We start from the raw sequence: 26,652 nt of genomic DNA on the forward strand, positions 1-26,652 counted from the left end.
TTTGGGTTCTGAGCCGTAAAGAAGAAGCATTTTTATCCCCGTTGTTTACGATTCGCTGTAGAGTCCCTGTTTTTCACCATGCAGCCCGAGCCACTCTGAGCATCAAAACTAAACAAACCTCTCATGTGGAACTTGGGATCGGACTTGCCATAGAGAAGGCCCTCAGCAGTGTCATTCTCCTCAGGGGTCTGGACGAACGCGGTGTGGAATCTGCGGCGAGGAATCGTGGAACGCTGAGAAGCCCGTGGCTTTGAAGGTCTTGCCGCGAGGCTTGGCGGGCTCCGACCCGCTGTTCCAAATACAAACGGTCGGCGCGGTAGGCGCGCCTGAGCGCAGGCGTCGGGCTGCAGGCGTTCGTTGCTAGAGGCAGGGCACCGACGGCTGTTTCTGGTTGCACGAGCTACCTCTTCCCGCTGTTGTGCGGCGCCAGAGGCCTTCGGAGCCAGCTTCTTTGCTCGGCGGCTGCTGGGTGAGCCCGGGGGAGCTGGCGAGGCTTCATCCCGTTCTGGGCAGAGGTCACCTTTCTCCGCTGCGTTTACCGAGTCCCCGGGTGGGGGCGAATGACCAAGTTTACCTTTTCCTGCTTTTAAACCAAGTGGAGGTCGGGGAGCCCTGGATATGCCTTTTTTGTATACCCAACTGGTGTATCCTTTTGATAACAACCAATTAGGACAAGCGTGGCAGCTCATCCTCTCGGGTTAGGTTGGGAAGTTAGAGACTGATTCCTCCTGTTGGATCCCCTGAGCTGAGGAGCAGTCCGGCCCCTCGGAAATAGTAACTAGAAGGAAGAGATGAAAGTACTTGATGCTTTCCTTGCTTGCATTTCCCTGGTGTTTCAGTATTTCTCCATCTTCCTAGAGGACTACAGATTTTTCCCTCATTATGAAAAAAAGATCAATCTTGAGATTTTAATTCTATAGTTGTGGCTGTAGTAGACTATTCTTCTAAAATTATCCACAGACCTTGTAACAGTTTTATATGTGCACAGAGCAGTCCCACTGGGCTATATACATGTCCCTTACTCCCTTTGTTTTTTCCTTAATTTTCTCAATGTTCTCCCCTTCCCAGACCTTTCTCCCTGTCTCTTAGAGCAGTATTTCCCTAATATCTTTTGCGGAAAGTTTCATAAACTTGATTTTTCCTTAAGTCTACTCCTCTCTATTTTTGAGGCGTGGTTTTTAGAGAATATCTAGCTTTATGAGCTGTATCCCAAACTCTTGGGCATCGACCATAATCGTTACACTAGTCAAATTAATTGCTTCATTCTGAGCCAGCTTCACTCAGATTTTATTGGCATTCTGTTGGGAGGCGTTATGTAATGACCTCTAACAGCTATGAGATTGAACTAGATCAAAAGCCTTAAACTTATTTTGTACCATTTTCGCAACATCTCCGGTAATAAGTTCAATTGGGCAGATCTGACTTGTACAGAGAACTTTCTGGAGGAAGCTAGGAAGCAATATTGAGACCATCTTAATGGGTGAATCTATGCTACAAGCTGAGTAATATATCCTTTCTTTTAATTTACTTTAAGGGATAAGGGTTATAAAGTGAAAATGTTAAGCAATTTTTTCAAAAGTAAGTTATTTTTCTTCTCTGAAAGTACTATGTTAAAGTGTGCATAAGGTTAGATTGGCTTCTTTTAATACCTTAATTTTAGTGTTTTTCAATTTTATGATAGAGTTAGTGAAGCCTTTCATGAAAATGTAGAGTAGTAGCTGTAATTTATTTTTATAATACTCACATTTTTTATCCCTGTATTTTTTCTATCCTGTTTATCACTTATCTCCTTCACCTACAGATCCAAGCTGTACTTGTATCTTACTCTTCTTCAAAATATTTATTCTGCTGATACTGAAGAGGATGTGTTCCAGGGACATACTTTGTTGTCAGAAATTCCATTACCAGAGGTAGAAATAATATGAGACTTCCAGGGCTTCAAAGAAAGGAAAAATAGAAAGATACCATAAAGTATTAAATAAAACAAAATTACATGTACTGTAAAGATGGAATATACGTTTGGAAGTATTAAAGGAAGTCTGTGGGAAGAGATACAATTTATATTAAAGTTATAGAATGTCATGGGGGAAAAGGTGCCCTTAGAAGAATTGTGTTAAGATAGATGGGTCTATTGGTCAATGACAACACCCAAGAATATGTATTTTTGTAGTTACAGCCAGATTAGTTCCTACTTCATCTCTGCTAGGAAAGTAAAGGCTGTTCTTGGCAAGTCATCTCTCTTACTGCTTCCATATGTCTATCTATCTCCCAGTCATCCTAAAAGATGTTAAATAAGGTTTACCTTCTTGGCCGGTAGTTGGTATAATGTGATTTCAGGATCACTTCCTCTTTTTTCTAGTTAGCTCCCATTTGACAGTACATAAAATTCCCTCTGCCTAAAAATGTAAATGTTTAGTTGAAGTAATTGGTTGGCTGAAAAATACTACTAAAACCCATGCATGAGTGTGTAAATTAATTTCAATAATTAACCTGTTCTTTACCATGTTGATAAAGGAGAGGCGACTTGAAACAGGAGGATACTGGGTGGATACAGGAGGATGGGTGGTTGGTGGCTTAAAATAGAAAGCTTCCTAAATTTGGGATTTTGCAGAGTGCTTGCCTTGTTACCTGTAGTTATGTTTAGATACAAAGAAGGTGTGTAACAAGATAATTTATATCCTGGGCAACTCTTGGAATGCTGACTAGGGGGAAAAGATCACACTAACTCTACTTCACTTGATTTATGAATTGTTTTTTTTTTTTTTTTTTTTACTGTCAATGACTTCATTTTAAAGGAGCTTCATTCCCAGAGGATTCATTACTCAAGGTATTGTTATATGTTATTTTCCTTCTATGAGGTGTCCATGAACAGTTATGAATACATATTTTGAAGTGTAGTATTGAGCTTTGCCTTCCTGGTTGGCTAGACTTACAGTGTAGAGGTCTTATGTCTCTTTCTAACAAAGGTTCTTAACCATTTATTTACCTATCTTACTATTATTTATTTTATGAACCTCCTTTGGAAATAGTCTCAGTTAAGAATCTAATGAAAACGTTAACTCGTGCAGTAAAATAAGTCATTTAACAATATGATTCCATGGTATTATTTCCTTTGGGATTTATAAAAATGAACCATTCTATTTAAAATCTCAAATATTGTTCATGTTTTTTGGTGTACACACACACACATGCATATATATACACACAGACACACACATGTTCTGTTATGTATATTCTTTATGTATATGTATTACATATGTATATGTCATATTCCTGTTTCATAGGCTCTATGTGTGTCAGCATTAGTAGACATTGCCAGTAAGTTTTCCAAAGTAATTTTACTAATTTACCCTTTCACAGCATTGTGTGAGTTTCAGATGCTCTACAGCCTACATTTTGGGTTTACTTTGTAAATTTCCTAATGATTAATGAGATTATCTTTTCACATGTTTACTCTTTTGTAGAGTTCCTGTTCAAATCTCTTTCCCGTTTTTCTATTGAGTTGTCTTCCTTTTTCTTATTCCTTTTAGGAAGTTCTTTATGTATTCTAAGATACTAATCTTTCTCTTGGTTGTATCTATTGACAGCATCAACTTCCACTCAATGGCTTATCTTTCCACTCTGTTAAGGGTATCTTTTGATGAATAGAAGTTACTAATTTTAAGTGGTTCGTTTATCAGGCATAAGATAAGAAATCTTTCTCTGCCTGAAGATCATATTCTCCTTTGTGATCTCCAGAAAGCCTGCTTGTCTTACATTTTACATTTAGATCTTGAACAAACCTGGAATTAATTTTTTGAAGCATGTGAGGTACTCTTTACGTCGAGGTCAAGATTTATTTATTCCATCTGGATATTTAGTTGACACAGTACCATTTATTTCTCCACGGCTACCCACCATCAACTTTGTCATAAATCTAGTGTCAATATATACATGGTCTGTTTCTAGGTTCTATTCTGGTCCATTGTTCTGTTTGTACGTCTTTTCGCTAATTCTAAATTTAACTTTATAATGAGTCTTAGTGGTTAAGTCCTCCAATTTTAATCTTCAAGATTGTATTAGTTATCCTTTATCTTTTGCTCGTCTGTATAAATTTTGGAATCAGCTTGTCAATTTCCACCTAAAAAACTGCAAGGATTTTTTTTTGTAGGAGGTGGGAGGGAATGCATTGAATCTGTGGAACAATTTATCAATTTATTGAGTCTTCCAATCCTTGATGAAAGTGTAAACCTCTTCTTATTTAGGACTTCTTTAATATATTTCAGTAAAGTTTTATAGTTTTGAGGTCTTACATATCTTTTCTAGATTTATTCATGTATATGATATTTATTAAGACTATAGTGAATTATTTATACATATATAACTTTAACATTTTCTAATTATTTAGGGAATACAGAGAAATACAATTGATTTTTGTATATTGGCCTTCTATCCAGCAACCTTGCTGAATTCACTTATTATTTCTTTTGGATTTTTTCATATACAATTATGGCATCTGTAATGATGACATTTTTATTTGTCTCTTTTATTTCTTTTTCTTGCATTTTTGTACAGTCTGTCACCTCTAGTACAATATTGAATAGAAATGATGAGAGTGGATAAGTTTGCCTCATTCCCAATCTCAGAGAGAAAGCTTTCAATATTTCACCGTTGAGTATGTTTGCCGTAGATTTTTTGGTAAATATCCTTTATCAAATGCAGGCAGTTCCTTTCTATTCCTAATGTCCTAAGAGTTATATCATGAATGAATGTTGAATTTTATCAAATACCTATACTTCATGTATTGAAATGATTGTAAGATTTTTCTGCTTTATTAATGTATTGCATTATACTGGTTGTTTTTTGTTTTGTTTTATACTTTGGGTTATGATCTAATACTATTTTATTAATTTTGTTGTTCAAATTGTTTCATTGATCATCGAGAGCTGTTTCATTTGGCTTCTGTGTCCCTTTGACATACTCCCATCTCTATGGGATTGGTTTGTTTGTTTTGTGTGTACTTTCTAGAACTACATAATGCTTCAGGCGCATCTTGTATATTTCCTGCCCCAGTCCTAGAATTGTCATTTTTCCAGGGAGACATGGTTCCTTTTATTGAAGAATAGTGTTACACACCAAGATCTGGATGCTAGGCGTGCTCTTTGCTACTGGGGTACCATTGCTTTTAGTCACTCTTGGCTGACAGAGAGAGGAAATATACGTGTGTATACTAAGCTGTCTATATACACATATCTATGAATATTTCAGTAGGAAATTATCTGTATCTGTGTTGAGCTAAACTTCAGTCCATACTGATGTCTCTAACTGTAATCCATTAGGCATGCCTCACCCTAGTCTCCTCCCCTTGCTTATCTGTAAATTCCCACTCCAGCAGTGAGAAACCTGGCTGCTACTATTCAGCCATCCATTTACTCAATTGTTCAATTTCCGAATATCTGTATAGAAGTATCAGAATTAACTCATATGTACATGGAAAACAGTTTTATAAGCTAGAGTACAGAGTTTATGTGCAATTTGTTTTGCCTTTAATTTCACAGTCTCCACTCATTTGCAAAGTTAGTCAACACCTTTTCCCCCATCGCCTTCTTTGAGGTTGTTTCACACATTGGGAATACAGTTAGATTCACTTGTCACACAGTCTGCATTCCTTCCTGGGATTTCCCACCTTCCTAAGTTGTTTTTGAAAATTTGCATATATTAGTTTATTGTTTGAGGTGTACAATTTTATAGGTTTTGACAAATGCATAATGTCTATCATTACTTTATTGTAAAGAATAGTTTCCCTTCTCTAAAAAATTCCCCTGCGCTCACCTCTTCAACCCTTCCTCCTCCCTCTCAGTCCTTGGCAACCACTGATCTCTGTAGTTGTTATTATCTGTACAGTTTTGCCCTTTCCAGAATGTCATATAAATGAAATAATTCAGTATGTGCCTTTGCAGTTTGATTTCTTTCATTTAGCAATATGCATTAAGGTCCATACATGTTTTTTGGTGATTTTATAGCTCATTTCTTTTTATTGCTGAGTAATATCCCATTGTATGAATGCACCACAGTTTTTTTAACCCATTCACCTATTGAAGGACATCTTGGTTGCTTTCAGTTTTTGGTGATTGTGAATAGAGCTGCTCTAAGCGTTCGAATGCAGGATCTTGTGTGTATGTAAGTTTTCAGATCAGTTGGATAAATACCTATTAGCATAATTGATGATTGCATGGTAAAAGTATGTTTAGCTTTGTAAGAATCTGTGAAACTGTGTTCCAAACTGACTGTACCATTTGCATTCCCACCAGCAATAAATGAATGTCTTCCTAAGCATTTGGTATTGTCAGTTTTTTGGATTCTAGCCGTTATAATAGGTGTGTAGTGGTATCTCATTGTTTTTTTTTTTTTTTAATTTGCAATTGCCTTATGACATATGATGTTGAGAATCTTTTCTTATATGCTTATTTGCCATCTGTATATCTTTGGTGAGATGTGTTTTCAGATATTTTGCCCAGTTTTTAATTGTGTTGTTTTTTCACTCTCAAATTTAAGAGTTATTTGTATATTTTGGGAACAAGTCTTTTATTCAATATGTATTTTGTGTACATTCTTTCCCAATTCTTCATTCTCTTGACAGTGTGTTTTGTAGAACAGAAGTTTTTAATTTTAATGAAGTCCAGCTCATCAATTTTTTTTTTTCACGGATTGTGCTCTGGTATTATCTAAAAACTCATTGCTAACCTTAGGCATCAGAGGGGTAGTTGCCTAGCTGAGTGGGTTATATGTGTCGGGATAGGAAGGGGGTGGGAAAGTAAAGATCTAGGGTTTAGCAGCAGCTTATATGGATTTTCAAATAATCATCCTTATTTCAGGGCCCCTGCCCTTATCCCTCAGCCTTTCAGAAGTATCAGGGTCCCCTCATTTCTGAACCTGTCTTGTTCCTGTTAGTTTCCTCCTAAGTAGTCAGATGGGATTGGCCTATTCTGTTAGATTTGTTATCACTCATCCATCTGCTTTCCATGTTCCAAAATTTTGTTGACGCATCCTCTGTCAAATGGAATCTCCTCTAGTTCACTTTGCCCTGGCAACTATATATGGTTTTTAATCATTTACTTTCATTTTAGTGGTGTTCAGAAGAAGGAAATAAAGGTAACATGCATTTAATCTGCCATGTTTAACCAGCTAAACCCTTTCTTTTTCACTCATCTATTGTTATTTTTTAAGTGAAGCATCTGATTGGCAACTATATAAGGTCAGAACCCTGGGAATAACGACTAAATCTGTACTAAATTTCTTTCTGTCCATTTTTGTTTTTTGGTTTTTTTGAGGAAGATTAGCCCTGAGCTAACATCTGCTGCCAGTCTTCCTCTTTTTGCTGAGGAAGACTGGCCCTGAGCTAACATCCATGCCCATCTTCCTCTACTTTATATGTGGGACACCTACCACAGCATGGTTTGACAAGCAGTGCCATGTCTGTACCCGGGATCCGAACCAGTGAACCCTGGGCTGCTGAAGCAGAATGTGTGAGCTTAACCGCTGCACCACCAGTCTGGCCCCTTCGTCTCCACTTTTTACTGATTTTATTTTGTAGCCTTATAAGCATCCAAAATAGTCATTGATGAAGATTATTTCAGGTTTACGTGTCTGCTCAAATGGTACTTTGTTGTCAAAATAAAATATTTGGGAGAGTGTCATATAATATTAAACACATTATAAGAACATGAACATAAGACAGTTATTTTTTGTAAGGAAAAAATATTGGGGAAAAGTGCATGTGACATTCAGGAATACACAGTAGATACAAGACAGTGCTAGGCCATTAGGAAAGATAAATTAGTGGAGAAATAGCTAAGATAAATATGTTAAGTATCTATAGGAGATATAAACAAAATAAAATAGAGAAACTTAAAAAATACACAGGTTTAACCAGTGTTTCATGGATTTTTATTTTTAGGTGAAAAATTAGGTTATTTCAAAAGCTGGAGCTGAATCTAATGTTAAATAATGGCAACAGGTGACTTAAAGAGAAGCTTACGGAACCTGGAGCAGGTGCTGCGCTCATTAAATTATCCTGAAGAGGTGGACTGTGCAGGGTAAGCTATAATCTCAAACTTTTTTGTATTCTTGGCAATGATTTGAGATATTTGATGTGGGAGGAGTATCTAAAGAAAGATACAGATTTTATCTGGGTCTTCTAAAAATTTTCCTTGAAATGATTAAAATATCTTAGAAAGCAGTTAGAAAGGAGTTTGCTTCTAAGTATGAATTAATGAAAAATTCCAACTTGAGATTTGAAACACCTTTTAGATGTAGAAGCACGATATATACCAGTGTAAGTTATGGTCTCTGTACACCTTTTAAACTTTATGCTTTTAGAAGTGTAATGGATTTCACTAGTTATATAGTTTACCACCCTCACACATTGAGTTGGATATTTTTTTGATTTGAAAGATTCTGTTTAACTGATTTCTTGTAACAAGGTAAACCATGCTTGAGGATTGCTCTCGAGCTATAAGCTATGTCATTTACCAGACCCCACTTTGAACCTTTTGCTGTAGTTTCCACTTTCCAATTATGACTGACTTAATTTTGTAGAATGGAACAGCGTTTCTATGTTCATGCCAATCTAATGTGGTGCCCCTGCCATCTTCTATCCTTTAATACTTTTTCTTCTTTGCTGGGACTATTGACTGATTAAGTATTTCTCTAAAATGCAAGCCGAAGTCTAGTACTTTTGTTTTGTTCACTGCTGTATCCCCACATCTAGAATTGTGCCTGGCACATTATTAGAAGCTAATTAGACATTTGTTCAATGAGTGTGTCAAGAGACAAGTCCAGATGAGGCACATGTTCAAGTAGTAGAGTGAAACTTGGTTAAACTAGCTACTAAGTAGAATTCTGGAGTAATGGGCTTTACCTATAAAAGTGGATATTCTAGTTGTATACTAGGGAAAGCTAACCTTGAGAGAAGGCTGCAAATGAAAGGATAGTGAGGAGTGAGGAGAAAGCTTGGCTCTAATGACTGTTATTACATGTATTCTATGTAAGAAGCAGAAGATATTCCGTAGTCTGCTCCCATAGTGTGTACCAATCATATCTTGGTCCTCAAACAGGGAAATCTCTACCATCCAGACTTGCAGGGATGTAACCAGATTGGGTAGTCAAGTTTTCTTACTACTTTAAGCATCAACATTTTAAAAGATATTTTGGGTAGGAATAATTCTAAAATACACCAGTTATTCTCCTATCTTTTGAGTATAGCATTTAAACATTTGATTTTCTTATTGACCCCAGAGTATCATTAAAACAAAGATTTTAAAGTTATTCATAACATAGTAATATCTGCAGGGTCTCTTGAGATAGGTAATGCTACTTGCTGCTGCTTCTTCAGATTGCCTGTCCCCACACACGGGTAGACACACCCCCCCCCCACATATTTTGATTCTTTCTACAGTTTCCCAGTTTTAAATGTTTTCTTGCCATCTGCTGTTTTTTTGTGTTGATGTGCCAGTTTATAATGTCTGTTTTTCTTGCTGTTTCTAATCTAAATCCTTAGAAACTAGATAGCCAAGATTTTTGAGATTGTTTAATGTAAGGGGTGTTAAATGCAGACCTGGCTATTTTCTATTCATAGTGTGCATAAAATGGGCAGATTTTGCTATTCAAAGGTATTTTTTTCATTTTCTGTGTTTGAACTGTCTTACAGATAGACATGGTTGCCAGAGCAGTTTTCTCATTGGGTAAAATACTATTGTACCCATAAACATAAATGAGAAACGATTTATAATTGTCCTGAAAAACAAAATGTATTATCATCATACATTTGTTCTCTGCCTTATTAAAAAATTTGGGGGGAGATTTATGTACCTGTCTTGAATTTTGTGGAAAACAAATACATTTTATGTAAGTACATTATTACTTCACTTGAACAAGTATAACTGGCTAATTGAACAGATACCTCCTGTGCTTTGTTGTGGGAGAATCAGTGAAGGTACTTCCAAGTGAGAAAATAAGATCCATATGTGTAGATAATGAGACAATAGTACAGGACCGAGCATGAAGCATCAGATACTGAATACTTGGGCAGTCTTTCTGGGAGAGATCAGTAAGGACCACAGAGTTGAGGATGACTTCATGGAACACTTAATATTTGACAGATGATTCATAAAGAATGAATAACAGAGAAGAGTGGGTGCCTTTCTAAACTAGAGGAATTAGCATAAGCTAGTAAGGTACTCATTTCTAATGAGCCTGATGTAGGTGGAAGATAGTAAACCGATCAGCCTAGTCACAGTAGATGCATTTTCCAGTCCTGTTTTCCTCATCTATAACTTAGAATTCATAATATTTTACCTTTGCAGGTTTGTGGTAAAGAGCAAATGAGGTAATGTAACAAGTGTTTGTGAAATCATGAAGTATACTTGGGTACTGTAAGGTAGTACATTTGTTTTATTATTAGTAGGAGAAATGGGCTAGATTGAGTAAGGCTAAGCTTTGGAAAATCAGTAAGTACTATGGTAAACAGACTGTTGGTACTAAAGAGCTATTGTAAGTTTTTGAGCAAAGGAACAATAGTAATTTGGCTAGACTGATTTAGAGTAAGGGATGGAATCTAAAGGGTCTTGTGCATCACCTAATTCTTATGGCTGCAATGTTAAGTTATAAATTACTGACATTTCATATATTTCCCTTATTATCCAACTTTGTAGAATTTTATTCACTAAATCTTTTTTTCTTTTTTCCTGACAGTTTGATAAAGGGAGATACAGCAGCGTCTTTGCCCATCATCAGCTATGCCCTTACCTCATATTCACCTTATGTAGCCGAACTTCTGATGGAATCTAATATAGAGCTCATAGCAAAGAATGACTTGCGCTTTATAGATACTGTCTATAAGGTATTTTGAATTTATGAAACAATAATTATTTTAGTAGTCATTGAATGATTTTTTTAAGATTACTGTTTTCATAATAACTCCTTAAATATATGCAGCATGTATAGTTGACAGAGTATCTTCATATACATTTATCTCATTTAAATGCAATCCTTATTTGAATCAAGATGTAATTCAAGTTTGCTTTATGTTTCATACTCTAATAAATATGACAACTGGTAAACATTTGTCATTGGTTATCATTTGCTCTTTTTATATCAAATTTTAGTAAAATTTGGTATACTGGCATAAGTAGGCAATATTTTATTGAGTAAAGTTTGTGCTTCATAGAATTGTGAGTTAATTTAGTTGTTTGTAAGAAGGAACTACAACTTTGATTGAGATTTTATGTTCCTGGAAGTCTGAGATGATGTCTTATATCTACCCTAGTATCTATACTTGTACTATATATTTACTGAACTTAATCTCATATTTGATGTAAAAAAAACATACTTATCATTAATTTTTGCTCCAGTACTGTGGTCTTCTTAAATTTTTTTAAAGAAATCGTGAAGCCCATTTATCAACTGAAGTCTTATTTTTTCTTTTTTAAGTAGAGAGTTGCATTTGATGAAATGGGAGCTCCTTTATCTTCCCTTTCTTTGCCTCTCACCCCAGAAAGCTTCCATGGAAATCTAAGAGGCACTTCTAAGAAATCCTAGGGTTCCACAGAGTAGATTTTGAAAATTACTGGTTTAGTCTATTTCTCTGATTTTACAAATGAGAAATTGAAACTCACAGACCTACTGACTTGTCCAAAAATCATGTAGTGGAAGAATTATAAACAAATGGAACTATGGTTTTCTGAAATCTGGTATGGTATTCTTTCTTCTATAGTGAGCTAAGGAATTTTTCTAGTACCTGTGAGGATATTTGAACTTTTTGATGAGTAGCTGTCACTTTCCATCTCTCTGGACAGCCATTTATTCTCTGCTACATCCCTAGCTGTCTGTTTTCCACCTGGATACCTCTCCTACCTGGTCATGACTCACACCACCTCTACACATCTCTTTAGTACTCTTTATTTAATGACTTGATCCTCCTCCTCTCAAAAATGGCATTACATGTCTGACCAGGTGGCTGTTTATCATTTTGGATTTTTGAAAGAAATTGCTCCCAATTATTATGTTGATCTATTCCCTCTTTACAGCTTCTTCGGGATCAATTTAATTATAAACCAATCTTGACAAAAAAGCAGTTTATCCAGTGTGGATTTGCCGAATGGAAAATCCAAATTACTTGTGATATTTTGAATTGTGTGATAAAAAAGCATAAGGAGTTGAGTAGTCTTGACAAGGTAATTTTATTAATAGATTTTAACTTATGCTAAGTGGCCCAGTATTTTAATGTATGAAATCAATACCCTAGACAGCAAATGAAATCGTAGTATAGTTACTGCATTATACACAGATTTGGGTAACCTTATAATGCCTGGTGTTTGCTTTAAATACTAGTCACCTGTTTTTAAACATTTGTGACTTGGATCTACTCATCCTAAACTAATAGTTCAAGCATAATATGTTTTCATCACTTCTTCAAAAGACATGTATCCTCATTAGACTCTCATTATTCAATAGTCATATTTCATATGTGAAAATTTAAATAATAGAGTTTAAATATACATCATGCTTTCACACAAAATTTATTACGTCTTAATACTTTTTTTAAGACTCCATCACAACAAAGAAAAAAAATCAGTTCTGTTAAGTCAGAACCTTCTTCAAGCAGTGAGAAGACATCTACAGAACCTGTTGGTATTGATGTCACTGGAAGGTTTATAACTTCAGGAAAGGTAGGAAAATACAAAGAAAATGTATCCTGTAGTGTTAAGAGTTATTATCTAATTAATCCAATGTACAAGATTCATTTTTCTGACTAGCAGCTGCTAAAACATTCTAGTTAGATATTAGAGTGTAAGGATTTTTAACAATGCATATCTTATATTAACTGGGGGAACATCCCTAAAATTATAAGAAGAGAGTAGAAATGTAAAATTGAACATGCTTTCTATTTCTGATTCCTAATTCTACCTCGCTTCCTAGATAGAATAGAGACGATTTAGGAAGGTTATATTATGCAATCATGAAAGTTTACTGTTAATTATGTATATAGTCTTCCTAAAACGTGGGAACATATGAATATGAAGAGCCTACCATTAGTTGTAGTGATAGGTTATGATGATTCATTTCCTACATTCATTTTTCTGTACCAGGAGTATAAATTATCCAATGATTGATAGTCCCTAAACCTATAATCTGGTTTTAGGTTAATGTTTTGAATATTTTCTCTTTGTTGATAGATATCTTCCCTGCCTTTGTCTGCTTCAAGTAATTTTGGCTGAGAGTCCAATGCATTTTAGAGAAAACTTTTCTTATCCTCAAGGGAAATTGAAGCCAAAATATCATTTTATAATGATAAAAATACTTTCACCTGTCTTCCATCTGGGGCAAGCTTTTTCTGAGATCAAAGGATAGAATACCAGATGAATAATCAATGTGTAATTAGATAAAGAATGTGAATAGTTTCTGGCTGAAGTAAAATCTAGAGAATTGTTTTTCCCTAATTCAAAATACGTGAGTTATACAAACAGAATCTATTAAAAAGACATTTGTGGCCAGCCCTGCTGGCCTAGTGATTAAGTTCAGCATGCTCCACTTTGGCAGCCTGAGTTCAGTTTCTGGGTGTGGACCTACACTGCCCTATTAGCAGCCATGCTATACTGGCAGCCCACATTCTGAAAAATAGAGGAAGATTGGTATGGATGATAGCACAGAGCGAATCTTCCCCAGCAAAAAATAAAATAAATTAAAAAAAGAAAAAATACGTTTGTACTTTTTGCCTTTATAAAAATTAGTGACATTTTGCTATAAGAAACAAATTCTTAGGTCAGTACCTTTTTTTAATATGCCTGTTTTGCTCCATGTAATGAGGGCAAAAAGAAAAGGAATTAAAAGAGGCATCGTTTCTGAATACATGCCCATAGTTCTTGTCTGTGTGAATAGCTAACTCTTGTTGGTTGTATACAGTTTTATTTTCTAACTCTTGTTGGTTTTATACAGTTTTATTTTCTAACTGTTAAGTGATGTATGTCTTGTATCCTTCCCCAACTAGAATTTATATAAACAGGGATTTTTTTATGCTGATTTTTTTTTTACCTTCATTGTGCTTAGCACAGGATTAGGCACACTGTAAGCATTTATTAAATATGAGTTGCTGTAACTAAATGTATTTTTCAGTCTTCTTTTTCAGGATGGGGGCTGAGGCGTAAACTAAATTGTCCTAACAAAGAAAGATACAAAATTTCAAGACATTAGACTTGTTTTTAATTTTCTTAAAGTTTTCTTATCCATCAAAATTTTATCTGTTATATAAGATCTTTAATTATCAGGAAGTTGAATAAGTATTAAAAAGTATTCCCATTTAGAAAAGTTGGAGTCAGTAAGTACACTCCTTTGTTTACAGGCAAAAACTGAGTCAATACTAAAGCAAATTGTCTCCTCTATAGCCATCTCTAGAGTGCTATTTGACTTCTGTGTCATATATGTTACGTTTTTATAGAGCATATGCAATCTGTAAAACGGGAAGTAGTGGAAGAGTCCTATGTAAATTCCTAGTTTGACCTAATGCCTTACTCTCAGGAGTTTCCCTTTGTCGTTATTAAGTTTGAATTGTTAGGTGAAGGTCTGATATTTTGTGGTTTGTTTAACCGGAAAAAAAATTGTTTTGAGTCCTACTCACAGAGCCAGTTCTTGATTACTTACATGTGAATTAGGTGATAACCTTTTTAAAATAATGTTTTATTGTGGAACGTTTCAAACATTTACAAAAGTACCCATTCTGAGTTTCAGCAATTTGTCAACTTTTTGCTAATCTTGTTTCATCTTTATTGTAATCACTTTTCCCAATATCTTCCCCCCAGATCTGAAACATTTGGAAATAAATCCCAGACATCATTGAATAGATATTTCAATATTTTTCTAAAATATCAGAATGCTTCTAAAAATTATAACCACAATTTCATCATATATAAAATATTAATAATAGTTTATAATGTTTAATATATACATTATATGTGGTAATTTAAACGTTTGTAAATGTTAAAGGGAAGATAAGATGTTCCTTTTGCAAATTTCTATGTGTATGTTTAAAAATAATTGTGTGAGGAAAAACATTGAAGCAGCTCTGATGTATTTTTCTCTGCAGAAGAAAGCGGTGGTGATCCGTCACCTGTATACTGAAGATAGTGTTAAAATCCCTGAAGATATGTTAAGTACAGTTACAGATGTTAATGAAGCATTTGATGTGTGTGGCTTAAAGCCTAGTGAAATAACCATTCCTGAAGTAGAGGTCCCTGAAATCAAGTCTGATCAGCAAGTAATAATTTTGGACTTCTTTAACAGATACTCATATTTCTTACTTTGATGTACATGATTATTTCAGCATCTAAACTTTGGAATATTTCTAGCCTTTTGAATTATTAGTCACGACACGTTACCTTTGTTACCATTACTTAAGAATCAAAAAGTTTTACTGAATATAATTCAACAGATGTTATTTGCTGCTTATGTTTAGGGTACTAGGCTAGGTGTTATGAATAGAAAGATAAGTAATAGAAAGGCGAATAAGACATACTACTTGGCTTTAAGCAATTTACAGTGTATTGAGAGATAGAGATATACTACTGTGTACGGGGAAACTTCTCTACCATCTATTCCTTATATTGATGAATGGAAACAATTGGTACCCTGCTGCCTTTTCTTTTTCCTTTTTGGGCTCTTGCTGTCTTTTTTTCTCTCTCCTTCTCTCTTAGAATACCATTTCTATTACTTTATTGCCACAGACCCCATTATAATATCTACTCTCTACTGTTTCTGCTAAAACTTCTTTTTCTATCTTCTGTGTCCTCTGACTTCTCTACATCTCAATATACAGTTGGCATTTATAAAAACTACCAGATGGCCATCAGGCTTATTTCCTATTTATAGAAAACTGAACAATCTCAACGCACTGTCATTTTTTGGTCATTTTCTCTTAGCTTTGTGCTAGGTGTTGTTACAAGAAGCTACAGTAGTCCCCCTCATCCACAGAGGATACGTTCCAAGACCCCCAGTGGATGCCTAAAAGCACAGATAGTACTGAACCCTATGTTACTGTTTTTTCCTATACATACATACCTATGGTAAAGTTTAATTTATAAATTAGGCACAGTAGGAGATTAAGAACAATAATTAATAATATAACAGAACAATTATAACAATATACTGTACTAGAAATTGCTATAGATCTTAGCAACCTCAGCATATGATGTTTTTCTTTGCTTGTTAAGTCAAGAACTTTCACCTTTTTACCTGAAGGAAGTACTTTATGGCTTCTCTCTGGCATAGCTGAATTGTAGGCATCACTAGTCTTGTGCTTTAGGGCTATGATTAAGTAAAATAAGGGTTACTTGAACATGAGCACTGCAATACCATGACAGTTGATCTGGTAACCGAGACAGCTGCTAAGTGACTAACGGGCAGGTAGCCTATACAACGTGAACGCGCTGGACCAGGAATGATTCATGTCTGGCGGGACGGGGTGGAACGGAGCAGGTTGGCGAGAGATTTCATCTCACTACTCAGAATGGTGCACAATTGAAAACTTATGAATTGTTTATTTCTGAAATTTTGCATCTAATATGTTTGGACTGTGGTTGACCCAGGATAACCACAGAAAGTGAAACCTCGGATAAGGTTTTATTATACTTCCTGATATTCTAGGAGCTTTATGCAAATGAACTCATTTAATCTTCACAAGAAGCATATGAAGTAGGTACTGTTCTTTCTTTCTTTTTTGGTAGATGAGGAAATTCAGGCATCAAAGTCACACATCTCAGACGAGCTAGTTTAAGTGTCCAAGTGGTCAGCCTTCAGAAATAGAATCTTAACTCTCATGCTGTACTGCCTATTGTAACTATTAATTGTTACTATAATTATTGTAACTGTTAATTATTGGAAGTGGGAATACATTGAATTGAAAAGGAATTTCAGCTTGCGTGACATTATTTTTAATCTTTCTGATCATTTTAGGACGTAAAAGGTAGTCCTGAGATTACTGCACTGCAGAGTAAGCTTGCAGAATGCCAAGAAAAGCTTACGAAACTAAGTTGGATAGAGAGTAGATTAGACTGTTTGGAAGAAAAAATGAAAGGAAAAGTGATGGTGAATGAAAAAACCTGGACGAATCTCCTAAGTCGCGTCACTCTTCTTGAAACAGAAAGGCTTTTGTCTAAAAAGGTATTTGCTTTCCTTAACATTCATAGAATACTTCAGATACAATAAAGTATTTCCTTTATTCACTTATGTGTGTATTCTTTTGGAAATACCAAATAAGAGAATATTTAGGTAATGGGAAATATTTAATTGGAACAAAGTTCTGTTTAGACACAGCCTGTTTTGTTGTTGTTGTTGGCAGTTGTTTTTTCCTTCATTAAATAAGATAATCCGACAAACCTGTAAGTTGAGCTTTTAGAGCTGTTAATACGTGTACCTAAAATGAGATAATGTTTGATTTTATTTATGAAAAGCTTGAAATTATTTTAGACCCTTTAATAGTATAAAGGGCCCGTTTTTGCAGGGGAAAGAAGTAAAGTTGACAGGAGAGGAAAACTTTAAATTATAACTTCCTTTTCTTGCTCATTTGCTTTAATCAAATTGCAAGTTTCATAGAAATGGGTCCCAAATGTGCCACTGCCTGATCAAATCTGAGAAGTTTGTTTCTTGCTTTACTCAGGATTTTAGTTTCTGATCCTAGTCTGTCTTTCCTTCCTAGAAAGTTACTAGATTCAAGAAGATTACTATCTGCTTCCACATTTAAAAGATGATTTCTTGTATGTGAGAATGTTTTGCTTTATAAATAAAATAATGAAAAATATTTCAACATTTATCGTGTCTTTATATTTTATGCTTAGCAGTAAGAATGAAAAATGAGAACTTTTTTTTTCATTTTATTCTAAATACTAAACTATATTATTCCAGAATGATGACTTTGTAGACTTTAATGAAGCTAATGAAGACTACGCTTCTTCTAGTAGTGACATGGATATTCTGAAGCCTGGTAAGTTCTTACGATATTGGTATTGGTGATATGGTAAGGAGTTTTCAGAAAAATGGTTTTTATAGGTATTTGGAAATTCTAATGTCACCAAGCCTTATCTTTTTGGAAGCTGCAAAGTTCCTAAGAGCAAAGAAAATATTGAACAGATTACCGAAGACAAAAATTGCTAAAAAAGCCAGCCTACGTGTCTTACATGACCTAGTGGTTGAATAAATTCCAGTGTACAAAATTGCAAACTTTTGGAGATGTTTTACTCTTTTAATTGTAAAGTGCTCTGGAATAATAAAAATGGACCTCCAAAGTTTCTAATTTAAATTTAAGTATAGCTTTCACATATGTAACTAATATATGTAAGAGAAGAATACACATTTGTCAGTGACCTATAAAGTGTTAAAAAACCTCTTGCAGGGACCAGCCCGGTGGTGCAGCGGTTAAGTGCACACATTCCGCTTTGGCGGCCTGGGGTTCACTGTTTTGGATCCCGGGTGCGGACATGGCACCACTTGGCAAGCTATGCTGTGGTAGGCGTCCCACTATAAAGTAGAGGAAGATGGCACAGATGTTAGCTCAGGGCCAGTCTTCCTCAGCAGAAAGAGGAGGATTGACGGCATATGTTAGCTCAGGGCTAATCTTCCTCAAAAAAAAAAAACAAAAAAAAAACAAAAGACCTCTTGGATTTGAACAGTTCACTGATGATCATAAAATAAGAAGGATCTAAAATTAGGACAGGTCTTCTCCATGTCACTTAACTTCACTAGGCTAGTGACGTTTTCAGTGTGATTGAGCAGCAAGGATAAGATTTCTGGGCTGTTTTTCAGTGACAGCTTTTATTTTTTGGTTCTTACAGTTTCTGAAAAGACAAAAGTCTAAATTTTATCTCTTGTTTGTAATTAAATCATATTTGTAGATGATGTATTTTGTCCAATTGAGAATACATAATGAAGTTAAATTTCAAAGTCTACAGATGTTTAATGTCATTAAATTTTTCAACTACTACATATATAACAATTTAGTGACACCATTGCCACCACATTATAGTGCTAACTGTGTGCCTGGCACTATTCTAACTGCTATATTAACAATTTTAATTCTCAAGGCAACTATGCAGCGTAAGTACTATTATTATCCATATTTTACAGGTGAGGAAAGTGAAGTACAGAGAGATTAAATAACTGTGCCAAGTCACACGGCTATTGAATGATGGAACAGATTTGAATCGAGGCAACTTAGCTCTGAAGTTTTCTTTTAATCACTGCGTATTTAGTGCACATGCCAGTTTCATTACACAGAGAATGATTTCAGTGATTAGGTTATTAAATATAATTTTTTGAGATGCTATTTCAGGCACTCAATTTATTATAGACTACAAATTTCAGATTTGATAAAATGTTGACTTTTTCATATATCCTTCATTCATTTACTCAGCACATTTCAAAGCTAAACTCTAAGATCCATGACAGCAAGAACTTTATCTTACGGTCTGTCTAGCAGACAGAAAGTACATCTATATTTCTATCTCCAGTATCTGTATATGGTAAAGCTCAAATTTTTATGCACTGAAAGAATGCTGAATGCCTGCTATTTGCAAAACATCGTCTTTTCCAAGTTTGGGTTTGCATGTTTGGGTGTACTGTTTTTTATCTAACATTATTACAGAACATACCTTTAACACATTTAGTAAACACATAGCCAAGTTTAAGCCACCATGCTAGGACTCAGGGTGATGAACCGATGGGTCACTATTTGAAATGGATTATAGGTTATAAATAAGGTGAATATCTGGTCTCAAAAACTTTATACTCTGACCATTATCAATTAAAAGAGTCAAATTTATAAAGCATTATACATTACACCTTACATATACATGCTACTAGGAAGCACAGAGTTTGATTTCCTTTGAATGTTGAGAGTGATAATTCACCAATCTGATCTCAGGATCATGTTGAATTGGGAATGGTTTTTGTGAAGGTCCAGATCCATTTTCCCTTTATTAGGAATACAGTGTTTCCATGGGGAACTATACGGTGTCTCTGTATTTCTGTCAGAATGAGTTAGGAGAGGCTTTTATTATAAGGATTGGGCTTATGTTGGGTGATTTTGGAGACAGTTTAAAGAAGTTCTTTTGCTGTCAGAAGCAGGAGCAATTTGATTGACAATAAGAATGAAACGGAGCTGAAATTTTCAATGGAAAAGAAGCACTCATATTAGTGGAGAGAGGGCAATAGCTGGTTATTTGCGTGGTTACATGGTGTCCTTGTTCTGTTTGTGTTCAATGACAGAATAGTCTTTAGTTTTTTTTTCTATTTCATCAAGTAATGAAGTGACCTCACGATGCTGATTTTCTATTATGTTTGGTGGGGGCTGCAATGACCTTGGTGTTAATTGCTAGGCAGGACATGGCTGTCAGGGCTGCTTTTGTTTTTATTTTGTTTTGTGCCTTTTTCCTCACAGAATTGAAAATATTAATAAAGTTTTGGTGCCACGAGAATGTAATTTGTTCCAGTATCACTAGTAGGAAGGGTACGTTGGGCACATAAAGGAAGTTGAAGCAGAAGAGTAGAAAGGCCAAATCATGGAGTCCGTGAGGTCATAGGAAGATTTTCAGCAAGCCTAGTATCAGATTTGTGTTTCAGAAAGATCATCATAAAAGCAGAATAGTGATTAATTAGAGGGAAGTAAGACATGCAAAGACAGTAATTTGAAGGGTATATTTCAGTGATCATTATTTCAAAACAATGAGGGTGTCTACTAAGGCAATGATAGTGAAAATCAAGAGGACATAGTTTATTTGGGAGATATTTAAATGTTAGAATTGATAGGCTCTCATTACTGGTAGAAGTAAAAAGGGTGAAGGAGAAGGAAAAAGTCAAGACTGACCACTTGTATCTGACTCATGTGACTGGGTAGATAGTTGTTGCTCTTTAATGAAACAGGGAATTCAAGAGAAGGAGAAAGTTTGGGGAAAATGAGTTCACTTTTGAATATATTAAGTTATAAATGAAATACTTAAAATATCCAGAAATCAGTTGGATATATATTTGGCCTTTGATTTGGAGGGATTGGCTTACAAATTATAACTAAATGGCAAAGGACCCAAGTGGTTCTCTTAATGAAATAAGGTCATAATCCCCCAAAGTTGGCAGTGAAAGATTAATGGTCATATGGGGAGAGTTGTCTGGAAAATCTAGTGTCCCATACCTTAGAGATCCCCTTTCCTCACAGGGATCTATTAGCAATCACCTCTGAAACTCTGTAACAATGGCTTCAGGGGCCACTACTCTTTCCTTTCCTTTCCAACCTGAACTCAGTTACCAGTTCTTTCTCAATCTCCCATAGCAAAGCTAAGAAACCATTGTGTTTAACTAGGAAGACTTTACTAAAGGCTCATGAAGGCAATAAGAAGAATTATCACAGACAATAATATGCACTTAACTGATCTGGCTATTAAATATGTCTGGTGTTCTGTATATGCCCAGCTCTATAACCTCTGGATGCCCTATATGACTGTCTTTCTGAATAGTCCCCCAACCTGCCTAATACCAGCTTTCTCCCACCCATGAGATGTTCCCTTGAACAAGGCTAGATAGATATCTGAAAGTCTAGAAAGCAGGGACCTCCATTTCTAGCCCTCCATTCTGTCTGTCTTCGCAGGCCTTGTTGCCTGTCCTGGGATCTCCCTATTTTTGAATGGCATAAAAAATGTTCAGCACCTGGACAGGACACCTGTCTCTATCCATAGAAAATAATTCAAGATTAGGGCATAGTAGATATGGTTCTGGCCTAGATTCAAATTATTCCTTGAAATTACCTATTCCTGACAGCCCCTGCTAGAAGAATTGGGTGTAGCTGCTAGTCTTGAAAATGTATCATGTGATCCTGATCCCTGAGCTCAGCTAATTGGATCAAGAATAGACACTTAATCCAGAGAATACCAGCCAAAGGGAGTTGAGCTCAATCATTTTCTCTTCCTTAGGAATTTGGAATAAGGACACCAAGAGTGAGTCAGTCAGATGATGTTGAGCCTGGGTTAGGCTGGCCGTTTTGTCCAAGGTCATGCTGATGAGTAAGTAGAGGAATGGAGCAAATAGGCAAGAGCAGGAGGCAAAACCTGTAGCTCCATGAGAAATGAAAGTAAAAGTCTTTTTAGTTGTTTCAGTCCTCATGTGGTAATACTCTGTTCCCTAATTGAGGCTGTCTGTGTAGGCTTAACAATAAAACTGTCTTTATGTAAACCAGTTTAAATGGGTGTCTGATTTTTTTGGGAAGGGGCCTTGTTTTTGCAGCCAAATGTACCATAACTAAAACATAGGGCTTATGGGATTGATTCAACAGAAGCATGTCTTATCTGTGATGTTCTGTAATTGATTCAATTGTAGGAAAGATTTGCCATCGTTTTGTTGAGTGAATAATATCAGGATATTGGAAATGGAAAGTTGTTCAGTTCTTTAGAAAAAGAAATCTGTGAATCCTGAATTTTAAGCATTATTTTTTCCATGCACATCAACTCAGGATAGAATATTTCTTGAGTTAAAAGTATATGTAGTCAGTTTTAGTAATAGTTGCCACTATTTTAAGAAAAGAATATACATGAGACAGTAGTTTATATTTAAAAATAAATTAACTTGCCTACTTATTCAATTGATTGCTACCGTGATAGAGATAACATTACCTTTTGTAATTTTTATTGGTCAATTTTTAACACTTAGGTCTCCATATGTAAGTCATTATCTTAAAAGAATATTAAAAACTCATCTGGATTTATACTTGTAGCCATTTTATATTAAAATAATGTTTGTTTCTCTTATATATACATAACATTTTTAGAAATTTGACTCCGCTATGACAGGAAAAGATAACCTAAAAGTTAATTTCTCCACAGATAGAAAAAGCAAAAAGGAGAGGCAAGCAAGTATCCCTCTGTCCTCTGGCTATAGTACAGTGTCGTCAGATTCAACTCCCAGAGCCTCAACTCTTAACTACTGTGGTTTGAAAGACATTTCAGAGGTAAGAAAAACTGGCAACTGCTTAGATGATTTCCTTTCTAAGCTCAGGAGAATAAGCAAGCCTTAGATTGAGTTGTAGATACCATGGCAAGAAAAATAGTGAAACTGTAAATCTTAGTTTCTCTTGAAAATTCTTCATGATCAGTAAACAGTACTTACTGCAATGTTTTAGACTGTTTTATATGTTCATGTATTTTATATTTTCATGGTCCATCTTTGATGATGGTTTACTTTGAGAAATTGCCTAAATTTGTTGCTTTTTAAATTAAAGGAAACAACAATCCAGAAAATGGAAAGGATGAAAAAAATGTAAGTAACAGAAAAGGGCAACAGAAATTCATTTCTCAATAGGGAATTGTATTGGATTACAGTATACACAGAATGTGCATATGTGTTTCAAACCTTAAAGGTCTCTTAGTCAGCTGTGGGATTTCCTTCAGGGCTCCAGCGCGATAAATCCACCTACAGTTACGTGTTTGTGAGATGAGCCACTGTTTCGGTTTCCAACAAGTGATGTAAAACATTGTTTATGGAATTAATTGTGGATTAAAGAGTGCAGAGATATTTTTGGTTGGTAATTAAAGAGTATTATCTATTTTTGATAAGAGATTTATCAAAATACTATATGATATATGTAGATGGATGGTTTGGACACATTTTAAGTATTGTTAAAGTATTGCTAGTCTTTTTCAGAAAACTATTGGTAAGGTAATACTAAAAATGATACCTTTATCTAATACAATATAGAATTACGTATGAGTTTTTAAAGAGCAGTTGAAAATAAATATGAAATGAAATTGTATAGGATTGTTATGCAGCCTACCACTTTAAAAAACTTTAATATTTTTCTGAAATTTGAGAAGTACTGAAATATTATGCTCCAAGAATTAGACTCATAATTGACTCTAGTTGTTATTGCTCCCCTCTGGCCATGGTATACTTAATTTATTAACAGTAACTATACCTTTAAATAAGAAAAATATTGAAATTTATTTTAGGCTCAAAAGCATAATTTCAACAACTTAAATCCCATGCCTCACTATGAATTATTTATTTACTTAATATATTATTTATTTATTATATTTCAGGTTTGAAGAAACTGCAGAGTTACTGAAATGTTCAAATCACTAATTATAGAATTTTCTGCATGAACTTCTTAAGGCCTTTGGCTATTGTATGTGTTGTATATTCTAAGAATTCTCTATAAATTGTAATATATGGCAATATTTTTATTAAGAATTGGAATTCCATTTGGTATATGAGTTTTTTCATTCAATATTGAATAAATATTTAATGTTTTATGATATGATTATACTGCTTTACTCTGTTTTACTTTTCTTAGGAAAACCTGTGTGCCAATGCATTTCTTTTACAGAGTGAAGTCATTATAGCACTGTATTTTGGTGTTGACATTTGTTGGCAGTGGGCTAAGTAATCTACTTTTTAAAGTACAGGCTTGAGGACCCCGGTTCACATCCTGTTGGAAACACTTCACCTGGGACTTGCGTATTGTACCCAGGAGGCTCTCGCACATACCGTCTTGCCATCTGTGCTGACGAATATATTGTAATGAAAAGTTAAAAATTCTCATTGAAAATTAAATAAAACAAAAATACAATGATTTCACGCTTTGTCAAAAACAGCAACACATTTTCAGTAAATACTAAGAAAGTGAGGGTATGATTCTCCTTTTGTATTTGGAAGCAGGTCGGGAAGTTGACTGTGAAAGTGTGTTGAGTATTTTAGTGCTCTACTTTGTAACACATTTTAAGACCAGCAGCACAGACACACATGGCGGCCGTCCAGTATTACAAGAAACACAGTGATGTTTTTTGCTTTTTGTAAGTGATGGGAAGTTATATATTTTTTATGGAAAGAGAAAATGTCTTAGATGAAATTAAATCAAGAGAAAAAAGAAATTCACTTTAAATTACTACATAAATTATCTTTTTATAACTTTATAAGTAAAAAAGGTAATAATAGTTCTGGGTAATCTTAAAATTGATTCCATTATTTGGAGGGAAAAATATTTTTTCATTTGTATTATTATTTAGATCATCTGATTGTATTTATTCATTTGTTTATATTATGTATATGTAATTTATTATTTATAACATGAACATTTATATTGTTAAAATTCTAAGTAGGAAATTACTTTTGAGGAAACATTTTTAGTATTCTAATACATGTTTAGTCATTAGACTTTAAAATTATGAACTTTTGAAGTTAGGATACGATCTTCAATTTAGTGGAGTTTCGGTAAACATTTCTAGAATTAATGAATTCAGTTAGCTTTATTTTTTCAATTACAAAAAATTTGTAAAAATCAAGAGATTACAGTTAACAAAAGAAAAAACTGCATCAGTTAACGTCTAAAATGTCATTACCAGCATGGAATTGTAGCACCACCTTGTGGTTCATATGCCAGTATTTTAGCTTTTATTAAAACAAATGATTGTCCCTTTTTGAAAGACTCAGTTCCAATTATTAAAAGCATTTTTGAAGTTTTCTTGTGCAACACAGAAGAAAAAGTAAATCTCCTTTTCTCTGTCTCTTCACTTCCTCTCTTTTTTCTTTATATAGTGTACATATACACACAATTAGATGATTTGAAATATTTTTTAATCTCCTAATTTACATACAGTGTGCAAATATAAGTATCTAGTAAAAGATGTCTTATAAAGTGGAGATTTAGGATGCAAATTCTTTTATATTTTTATCTAACAACTGAAACAGGAACTAATAAAATCAACTCATGATAATACCACACATTAACACTTACAAAGAATCTCACTGTACTACTAGACTTCTTTGGAAAAAAGAAAGCAAATTTGACTTTGTTGAAGTTTTTGAAGAGATAGCCAAATTATTTGTTATTCTAATTCTTTTAGAAGTAGTAGGAAAAGGTATGTTTTCTCTCTTAGGCAATTTGATAAGTGGCTTGTAACCATAAACCCGCCCCTTTTGATTAACTTGAAGGTCTTGAGAAAGTGAGGGAGAGGAGCCCTGGAGAGATTAGTTGGAGCTACATAATTAAACCTTAGTTAACTTGAATTTTCACTAATTCTATCCCCTTAATTCTCCCGTAAGCTGGATAAAAGATAATTTATTATACTACCAACAAAAGCACCAGCGGCTTGTGCTGCCCTGCCTGTACTATCCTCTGTGAATGGGTCTGGATAGAGATCATCTAGGAACGTTATAAGGAAAGCATAGGGTAAAATACTAGTCAGTACAGATTAAAAAGAAGTAATATCAACTCTGAAAATTCTCGACTGAGCTAAGGACTATTAAGTTGGAAAAAGTAGTTCTGTATTTTGTTTGTTTTGCTCTAGTATTTTTAATGTAATGTTTTAACATGTAATATATTTCCTAAAAATAAAGACTTTGGAACTGGCTTTTATGCTGTTCATTACTCACAGCTTTATATAATTGACAGGCACTTGGGGAAGCATTAAAAAGTAAAAGACCCTTGCCAGTTTTACAAACTACAACACTTTTTGAGCTCAAGTAACATTACAGATGTAATTTTTACCATTTAACAATCCCTAGGTTCGTCTGTCCTCTTTCTTTCAAACTGAAGGATGTAGAGAGAGTGAAGAGGTGGGGGTAGTGTGAAACTTTAAAATTGAACTACAA

General features: G+C 34.6%; 1 protein-coding gene across 4 annotated transcripts; it reads left to right on the top strand.

Annotated features, from left to right (window-relative positions):
• CEP44 (centrosomal protein 44) lies at positions 1-24,411 on the top strand. Of its 4 annotated transcripts, XM_014842135.3 has the most exons (13): positions 11-469; positions 1,802-1,910; positions 2,796-2,827; positions 7,937-8,075; positions 10,732-10,879; positions 12,066-12,212; positions 12,585-12,707; positions 15,119-15,289; positions 16,984-17,190; positions 17,932-18,010; positions 22,890-23,014; positions 23,285-23,322; positions 24,102-24,411. In XM_014842135.3, exons 4-13 carry the CDS (start codon positions 7,987-7,989, stop codon positions 24,142-24,144), a joined length of 1,170 nt encoding a protein of 389 aa, XP_014697621.1. In that variant the 5' UTR covers positions 11-469; positions 1,802-1,910; positions 2,796-2,827; positions 7,937-7,986; the 3' UTR covers positions 24,145-24,411. The 4 variants fall into 4 exon arrangements, with proteins under 4 accessions (XP_014697620.1, XP_014697622.1, XP_014697621.1 ...); XM_014842134.3 differs by lacking the exon at positions 1,802-1,910 and having other exon boundaries at positions 1-469; XM_070505073.1 differs by lacking the exon at positions 23,285-23,322.
• The last annotated feature ends 2,241 nt before the right edge of the window (positions 24,412-26,652 follow it).

Source organism: Equus asinus, chromosome 3 (genome assembly GCF_041296235.1).
Source record: "Equus asinus isolate D_3611 breed Donkey chromosome 3, EquAss-T2T_v2, whole genome shotgun sequence".
Taxonomy (NCBI): domain Eukaryota; kingdom Metazoa; phylum Chordata; class Mammalia; order Perissodactyla; family Equidae; genus Equus; species Equus asinus.

What these genes read in the sequence shown, in the direction of transcription:
- CEP44 (XM_014842134.3), top strand. Translation starts at nt 7,987, where the DNA reads ATGGCAACAGGTGACTTAAAGAGAAGCTTACGGAACCTGGAGCAGGTG. An exon ending in GAAGAGGTGGACTGTGCAGG is followed by an intron (nt 8,076 to 10,731) that starts GTAAGCTATAAT and finishes TTTTCCTGACAG; the next exon opens with TTTGATAAAGGGAGATACAG. An exon ending in ATGGAAAGGATGAAAAAAAT is followed by an intron (nt 23,323 to 24,101) that starts GTAAGTAACAGA and finishes ATTATATTTCAG; the next exon opens with GTTTGAAGAAACTGCAGAGT.